At 41.1% G+C, this 9,044-nt stretch overlaps 1 protein-coding gene across 1 annotated transcript; it reads left to right on the top strand.

Moving 5' to 3' along the window:
* The first annotated feature begins 700 nt into the window (after positions 1 to 700).
* On the top strand, positions 701 to 8,839 carry ggh (gamma-glutamyl hydrolase (conjugase, folylpolygammaglutamyl hydrolase)). Its single transcript, XM_080793958.1, has 9 exons — positions 701 to 1,020; positions 1,800 to 1,908; positions 2,960 to 3,010; positions 3,631 to 3,715; positions 4,721 to 4,859; positions 5,590 to 5,696; positions 6,177 to 6,267; positions 7,716 to 7,850; positions 8,347 to 8,839. The coding sequence occupies exons 1-9, from the start codon at positions 855 to 857 to the stop codon at positions 8,466 to 8,468; spliced, it is 1,005 nt and encodes a 334-aa protein (XP_080650084.1). The 5' UTR covers positions 701 to 854; the 3' UTR covers positions 8,469 to 8,839.
* Positions 8,840 to 9,044: the final 205 nt, after the last annotated feature.

Raw genomic sequence — 9,044 nt, 5'->3', positions numbered from 1 at the left:
CAATGAAACTAATTTTAAAGGTTTATTTCTTAGAATAGATGAGAGAAAGCGGAGGGAACCTCACCCCTCTCTCTCCCTCTGAATGGGAACGGCCATGGTTGTGTTTATTTATAAGGCTCACATGCAGTGTTGCCATGTCCGTTTGTTTATTTGTTACAAGCGACTTTGGGCTTGTTTCTAAATTATTTGTAGTTATAGCAGGGTTGCTAGGGCCCGGGGGGTATATTATACAAACTTTCCCAGACTTTTTCATGTCAAGGACCCCCAAATTGACACGAATTAACTCGCGGACCCCCATTTGAAAAGATATGCCAGGACCCCCATAAGAGAAAACTTTTACGGCTCCAGCAGTGATTCTCAACCCGTTTAATTTCAAGGACCCTTTGACATGCATTAGTCTACGGACCGCTTATTTTTTTAAATCTCTGGGACCCCCAATTTATATTGCAATGTAAAATAAATGTTAATTTAACTCTGAGAGTGTACAAATTGTACACTCTCAGAGTTACAGACCCATAATGGTCCATTTGGATCCAAACTATCATTTAGCTGGGGACCCCTTGGAACTCCCTCAAGGACCCCTGGGGGTCCCCGGACCCCACTTTGGGAACCACCACTGTTATGGTTTTCATGTTGCTCGTTTCTCTCGCAATGCCTGGCAACACTACTGGCATGTTGCTCTTTGAAGTGTATCTTTGTGTACTGTTAGTTAATAGTTAAGTTTCAGTCAGTTCAACCAAAGTTCACTTTGCATTACTGTGGCAGAGTATTCATGGTATTCATTCATAGTCAAGACGGCACGTGACACATCGATCGTGGGTTTTGGGTGCTTTGTTTGTGCGTGTTTAGTTGAAATGGGTTCACTATCCTATGCTTCTCAGCCGCGCTGTTGTCGTTTTCCGTCTATGCACGTTTTCGTCTATGTTACGATGTTTATTTTAATCTGTGCCGTAATCCTCTCATCTACATCCATTCTTTCGTCGGCAAAGACAGCAGAGAGAAATGACTTGCCGATAGTTGGTAAGGAAGGAATTAAGGACTGGTAAAGTAATAACTAACAGTAATTACTAATTATTGAGCTCGCGGTTGCAAGACTAACTTTTTGTCATTTTTTTTTAGATTTGAATTAATAATTCATTATTATGAGAGGAAATGTCTCCAGGCAAAAACATGGAAGTGACAAGATTTGGCACACCTGATTTCATGGTGATTTTAATTAATTAGATTTACATAAAATTCTATATTTTAAGTGTTGCAACACGTTGCACACACACCAAGGAGCATGAAAGAGGTACTTTACGATATGATAAAATTGATAACGATAGCTTTACTACCGTAGGCTATATGTGATTTTAAAATTATAATGCATGGTAGTTAACTGAAAGTGATCAAACTGTCATACAAGCATCATGGCCATGTCTAATTCTAAATTAACGTGCGTTAATTTAGAATTAGACATGGCCATGATGCTTGTATGACAGTCATGTTTCAGGGCAAGTTTCATGTTTATTTAGAAGCAGAATAACTGACCGATATAGATGACAAAACTCATCATGTTTGAAATGAAACTGACAAACTGTGGCTTTTGAGATTTAATAAATAAAATAAACACTGCCAATAGTTGACAGACAAATACAAGTTATTATAATTTAAAAAATAAAAGCAAGTACATGTTTAGTAATGGAGTAAAATATAAAACAAGAATGGTCACAACCTACCCTCCCCTACAATCAATCAATATGCCAACTATATATGCATGTTAAACAGAAACACTGCTGTATATTTTGTGTTGTTTCTAGGCATACTGGCTCAGGAGCTCCGTAGCCCACCGCCCCACAAGACAGCATACATAGCTGCCTCCTATGTCAAGTTCTTGGAATCAGCCGGAGCAAGAGTTGTCCCCATAATGTAAGCGTTTATATCGTTCCATCCGTTCATATCCATCCATCTTCAACCACTTATCCGTAGTCGGGTCGCGGGGGCAACAGCTCCACCAGAGAGCTCCAGACTTCCCTCTCCAGAGCAACATTAGTGACTTCCTCCTGGGGGGATCTCGAGACGTTCCAAGGCCAGTGAGTCGATGTGTTTCCTCCAACTGCGCCTTGGTCTGCCCCGGGGTCTCCTCCCAGTGGGACGTGATCCTTGGTCTGCCCCGGGGTCTCCTCCCAGTGGGACGTGCATCGAGGACCTCCCTAGGGAGACGCTCAAGAGGCATTCTAACCAGATGCCCCGAACCACCTAAGCTGGCTCCTTTCCAGGCGAAGGAGCAGCGGCTCTACTTGTCATGTTAGTCAGACATGGAAAAACAATTGAATGAGTATAGGCCTAAATAGCATATATATATAACTAAAATGCACTACAGTACCGTATGATTTTGACACACACACACACACACACACACACACACACACGTCTAGTAGAGGCAAGATAGGGGCAAGGGAGCAGGCTGTTCAGTTGTAGATAACGCTCTCCTCCCTCTATTCACTTAACACGTTGTATAACTACTTCCATACTAATGAACGTGAAGAAAACCATGAACCATGAAAAAAGAAATATATATTGAATTTGTTTATAATAATAAAAATAATAGTTCTGTTCTGTCTGTTTGTGTATGTATCTATTATGAAGATGGTGCTGACTGGCGTTTCACTTTTACTCTCTGTAGAGTTCTCAAATTCTGCACCCAACCCGACGTTTTAGGGCCTCAGGCCTGATCAGTTAGGGCCGGGCCTTAATTTCCGGGACCCGATGAGAATTGTGGTCCAAAAATAAACAAACTGATTCTGCGATATTGTTGAGGAGGGGTGTCAGTCAGTCATTCATATTTATACAGTCTGTCGCGTGGTCGCGGCCAGAGGAGGAGAATCAGTGACTGGACACCTTCACTGTCCTATCTGTGGCAAAATGTTACACAACCACCATGTTATCTTCCTTAACCTTTGACCTCTTTCATTAACAGGGTGAACCAGACACTGGAGCAGTACACGACTCTCTTCAACTCCCTCAATGGGTAAACACACACACACACACACACAGTGCAAATGTCTGCTTTGTTTGTGCTTTTTGGATTGCCTGCTAAAATCTGTCTGGTCTGATTGTATTGGTTCTTTTTTTTTGCTTCTACTTCAAATGCCTGCTTAAGTTTTTATGTTTTGATGTTTGTTTATATTGCATTGTTTGCTCTCTTGCTTTCTTTTAACCTGTACAGCACTTTGGTTGACCTGTTCATGATAAATGTGCTATATAAATACAGTTGAGTTGAGGTTAGGATATGTGTAAGAAAGGGTTAAAAATGAACCCCATGGGGTTTTTTGCCTGGCAGAATCTTAAAATACACCCTTCAATGATTAAGAAAAAACACATGCGTGTGAAGTAAGTGAGGGGTGCTCTTATCATCATACATCATCTCATTCTGGCCAATCACAATTTGCGTCCTCACTTGTCTTAAATGTTTTTTTTACACAAACACTCAAAGTTGGGCATGATAGGAGAGGCTAGCGCCCCTTAAAAAAAATAGGTGGCGTAAAACAGAATCCACCCTCTGCGCGTGGACCCCCCGTTCCATTTAGACTACTTCTGTCATGTTATCATGTTATGTTATGTTATATCGCATTTTGTTTGTCTTCCCAGAATCCTGTACCCAGGCGGAGGTGCCAGTCTGACCTCCTCCGGTTATCAGAGGGCTGCAAAAGTCTTTTATGATCTAGCCTTAGAGGTATGAACTCTCAGCACTTTCTTTGTTATTTCAAAAAGCCGTAGCTTTAATTCACGTCTCCATGATGTTGATGTTTTTTTTTTTTTTTTTAACTCCATTAAGCTGTAGCTCAGTGGTTTTCAAACTTTTTCATGTGATGGACCCCCAAATTGAGATGTATTTGGCCACAGACCCCCATCTGAAAATATGTTGTGCCAGGGACCCCAAGAACAGAATATTTGTAATAAATAAAATCAAATGTACAGATATACAAACAGTGAGCTATATCTGCTATATAAAGCAGGGAATCATAGCTTCAAATTGACATATTGGTTGTTCAGTTTGACCCACCAGTTCTGGAGATATGGCTTATAGAGTAAATGTCTTGCAGAGAAACAGCGAGTTGAGAAAACAGGCTTGAAAGGTTCACTTCTGTGGTCTCTAACATTACACCTATAGCTACATGTTTAAGCATTTATTTACATGTCTTCTGTGGTCTCTAACATTACACCTAGCTACATGTTCAAGCATTCATTTCATATTTACATGTCAATTTCAGCTCTGACACTTATTTCAGACATGCTCTAGGCGTACGATATGGGCTATAGCCCACGGTCCAAAATGATGAGAAACGAGGATAACTTTTTTTTTCAAAATTAAAAATAACATGGGCTATAACCCATCGTTTTTTTATTTTTTTCATTTTTGTCAAATCATCAAAAATGACGAAAAACGGCGCGCTATAGTATGCCGTACGTCTAGTATGTGAAGAGTCTTCCCGTGCTATTAACTCATTTAAAAAACAAAAAAAAAAGTTTTTCTCCTCTGGTGAAAAGCTGGATTTTGGCTCTCAGTCAAATCTGGTCAAATATGGATTTGGTGTTTAAAATAATTGTGATGATATAATCTTTTGCTGGGACCCGGACCCATGGTAGCTCCCCAAGGACCCCCTGGGGGGTCCCTGGACAATCACTGCTGTGGCTCTAGCCTCATTCATCATGTGACAATAATACTAAATACTTCCAGGCCAACTCCAGAGGCGACTACTTCCCCGTGTGGGGCACATGTCTCGGATTCGAACAGCTGACCTACCTAACCAGTGGGAAACTACTGCTGTCGCGCACCAACACAAGTGGGGTAGCTTTACCACTCAATTTCCGTCCAGGTAAGACCTAGGAGATTTTATTTAACTGACCTACATATAGTACACAACCAGTGGGAAACTACTTCTCTCACACACACCAACACAAGTGGGGTAGCTTTACCGCTCACTTTCACTCCAGGTCCCCGTGTTTCTTCACTCGTCCGATCCAGAAGAACACAGTTTGCCGGCCACTGCTACAGAGCTGACAATGAGGTTATATCTTACCCTTCTCCTCTGGTAGTCCTGCCTCAAAGCAGACCAGAGGTAGAAAGCTGTCCTTCCCTGATGTCATCGCTAGTAGGGACACAAGCAGGAACTGGGGGTGGCAATGAAGGACCGGGAAGTCTGGCGTGGCGTTGTGGGATCCATGATCTCGACCGCTGGTCGAAAAATGATGATGATGATGAAGGCCTGGCTAGGAGAGGCTTTATTTAGATGCTTTTGATTACAGTAATACATTATATATGATCATCCATTTACTACAAAATGTATGCATTGTGAAATGGTCAACTTGTTCATTAAGCCTGCTGAGTGCGACGCCTTGATGTAATTGTAATAGTTTTCACTCATATGAAAACAAGACGGGTCACAATGACGTGTCTATAGATGCCTATTTGGGCAACATTGACTCAATATTTGAGCAACACGTCACGGACCCACACTCACTCACAGACAGGACAAAAAGAGATGTGATGTTGTTGTGATAATTATTATTATCTTATATTGCGTGTCTATTATCTTATATTTCCAGATTCCACGCAAGGCAAGATGTTTCAAGGCTTCCCAGCAGACCTTTTGGAAGCTTTAGCTTCTGAGCCGTTGACGGAGAACTCACACAAGTGGAGCATTTCAGTGGCGGTACAACAATCACTAGTTACACTAGTAGTTATACATGTAGTTTGTCTCATGAAAAAACATTTAAGGAAGTTTACCTTTACCATTGTTTGAGCCACGACACTGTACACAAGCCAAAATCACTATATATACAGTTAATATGGGCGTGTGTGTTTGTGTGTGTGTGTGTTAGGTTGCTCACAGGTGGTGAAAAATAACCGCAGGATCTAATACAAAGTACAAATGTCAGCATTTGGGCTGGTTACTGTGTTCAAATCCGGGGTAGAATAGGAAAGTTACATAGTACAGATCCGGGTTGGGACAAAAGTTTTTTTAAGTGGCTATGATACTTACTGTACGCTGTGATCAATGTTTAGATAACGCATTTATCAGATTGGCTTATCTGGGTAAAATGAGGCCAACGGGAGAAGTGTCTGTCTAGGCGAAGAAGTTAGTAAGACAAATCTTTTACGCAACAATTGCATCCAAATTATTCCGTTCCAGACAATGAACAGCAACGAAAAACTGAAGAAGTTTTACAGAATTCTGACCACGAATATGGACGGGGAACTGGAGTTTGTGTCAACAATGGAAGGTAAAAAAAAAGTTTGTTCTTACTTCACAATATACAGCATACAAACAGAAAGACACTCACCTGGATGCATGTTGACATTCGCTTGGCTCTGTCTTGGCCTGTCATTCACCACCTACTGTAGATACAGTGGTTTACAAAATGAAGGTCCCCAAATGATTAGCTTACTGTGCAAACTTGTTTTCTCACTCAACAGCCAACAAACCAACATACAGTACAGTACAAGTGTATACAAGGGGGGGGGGGGGGGGTCCCCAGTTCAAATATGATTATTCGTGGGTGACAACGCAATCGTAAAGCACACGCGTGACAATGTCATGGGACCGCAACCACCCATGTAAATACGCTTGCGTTGTTGCTCCTCAACTTTTCTGCTCGTACAAAAAAAAAACCCTCTGCAGGCCTCATTGAAAATGAATTACTAGGCGCGTGTTAATCGCTGTCCATCTGAATGGACTTAAAACAATGATGCCGATTCTGATTCAGATATCGGAAGTCGATATCGGGACATCCTACTATAGCATATAGAAAAATTGAATTATTTGCCACTGCTAATAACCAAACGTACACAGAAAGCACAATTCAAAAATCACCTGGGAAAATATTTGTTGTCGGATGCATGTATTAGATTGTTGTTTGTTTGCTTTTTTAACGCATTTTAATTAGTGTTACCAAGTAAATTAATTTTGTAGCCTACGGTATATGAATTTGTAAATATCAAGCGTAATTCTGATTCAGATATCGGAAGTCGATATCGGGACATCCTACTATAGCATATAGAAAAATTGAATTATTTGCCACTGCTAATAACCAAACGTACACAGAAAGCACAATTCAAAAATCACCTGGGAAAATATTTGTTGTCGGATGCATGTATTAGATTGTTGTTTGTTTGCTTTTTTAACGCATTTTAATTAGTGTTACCAAGTAAATTAATTTTGTAGCCTACGGTATATGAATTTGTAAATATCAAGCGTAATGTAAATATTTTTTATTTTCTTTCTTTAGTTTAGTTTTTTAAATGTACCGTACGTTGTATTGTTTTTATACTGTATGTGGACCCCAGGAAGACTAGCAGTGCTTTTATGGCACAGCTAATGGGGATCCTACCAAATGAAAAAGCATAAAACCATCCCTACTGTATCTGTAACTTAACGACTCAACGAGACATGTCAGAGAACATGTCTAGTACCCCTGAGCCTCAGGGGTAGACATGTCAGAGAACATGTCTACCCCTGAGCCTCAGGGGCAGAGTGCCTGGATGGGAACCGCAAGGCTGCCAGTTCGAACCCTGTGGGCTCCCCCAGAGTTACTGTCGAAGTGTCCTTGAGCAAGACACTGAACCCCTAATCTATGTAAAGCGCCTTGGATAAAGGTGCTATATAAATGCACCATTTAGAACACTGATCTGTGGATAATGGATGTTGTATCTCTCTCACCTGTCTCGGCAGCGTACAACTACCCGATCTACGCCACGCAGTGGCACCCGGAGAAGAACGCGTTTGAATGGACGCGTCCCTTCATCCCGCACTCTCCGTCCGCCGTCAAGACCACCTTCTTCATGGCCGACTTCTTCGTCAACGAAGGTTTGAACATACTGTACATACAGTCTCGTCATAACATACATACTGTACTCATGAATCAGGGAATATAACCCATTCTGGGCGGGAACCCTTTTTGGTATTTTAAGCATTCTGTTCTGCTTTAGCTATTGAAAAATAGAAGATCTACAAGCTCATAGCGCGCCACCGAGTGGCGCGCTACGAGCTTGTAGGTCTGCTATTTTTTGAAAAGTCGTGAAAATGTGGCGCACATCTTTGAATATATATTTCAGAGCGAACATAAACTGTGAAAACCTGAACTACATATTTTGAGATGGGGGTTCCGTGGCCCAATAGAGATAATTCTGGGGGTCCTTGACATGAAAAGGGTTGAGCACCACTGACGTAAAAACATGGGTTTTTCAGGGGAAGAAATAGGATTTAGAAGCCATTTCTTTAATCGACCTCAGTCCAAAATGGGATAAAGTTCATGTAATCTTTACGTTGTCTAAAACCTGGCATCGTTTCCTCGCCTCCACAGCCCGTAAAAGTCTTCACCGGTTTGCCAGTCAGGAGGAGGAGAGGAGAGCGCTGATCTACAACTTCAACCCCGACTACACCGGAATCGATAATTCTGACTTTGAGCAAAAATATTACTTCTGATGAGAGATTTCTATCTAATCTCACTTCATTATGACTCTGATTCTGATGAGACTATTTTTTTTATATGCTGCCTTATTTTATAGCAAATGATTGCACAACGTTTTTGAAGAAAAGATGAAGCTATATTGCGTTAAAGAGTTTAGAACAAAATGCATCTACAAATGTTTGTAGATGAAGGGACAGCATCCGTGTCGTTTTAGATTTGAGCTAGTAGTGTGTCACGATTTTTCCAAAAACACCACATATAGTCATAGCACACATCGTGAACATTTGTGCAGATCTTTGAATATATATACATTTATTAATTGCAAACATTTTTACTCAATTTGCTTCTGTGGGTCCCTGGTACAAAATATATTTGAAATGGGGGGGGGGGGGGGGGGGGGTGCGGCCAAATACATATAATTTTTAGGGGTCCTTGACATGAAAAATCTTTGAGCACAACCAGAAAACTTAGAAGCCTCAGGTCCTTCAAGTATATATGAATATATACTCTAATCTCAGGTCCCACACCTACACCCTAACATTCAGTGCAGTAAAGTGATGTTGCGCTGCCCTCTACAGGTTGAAAGCTTG

Source organism: Protomyctophum bolini (assembly GCF_963924005.1).
Source record: "Protomyctophum bolini genome assembly, chromosome: 21".
Lineage (NCBI taxonomy): Eukaryota > Metazoa > Chordata > Actinopteri > Myctophiformes > Myctophidae > Protomyctophum > Protomyctophum bolini.
This window is presented reverse-complemented; position numbering and strand designations above follow the sequence as displayed.

What these genes read in the sequence shown, in the direction of transcription:
- ggh (XM_080793958.1), top strand. Translation starts at nt 855, where the DNA reads ATGGGTTCACTATCCTATGCTTCTCAGCCGCGCTGTTGTCGTTTTCCG. An exon ending in CTCTTCAACTCCCTCAATGG is followed by an intron (nt 3,011 to 3,630) that starts GTAAACACACAC and finishes TTGTCTTCCCAG; the next exon opens with AATCCTGTACCCAGGCGGAG. An exon ending in CGACTTCTTCGTCAACGAAG is followed by an intron (nt 7,851 to 8,346) that starts GTTTGAACATAC and finishes TCGCCTCCACAG; the next exon opens with CCCGTAAAAGTCTTCACCGG.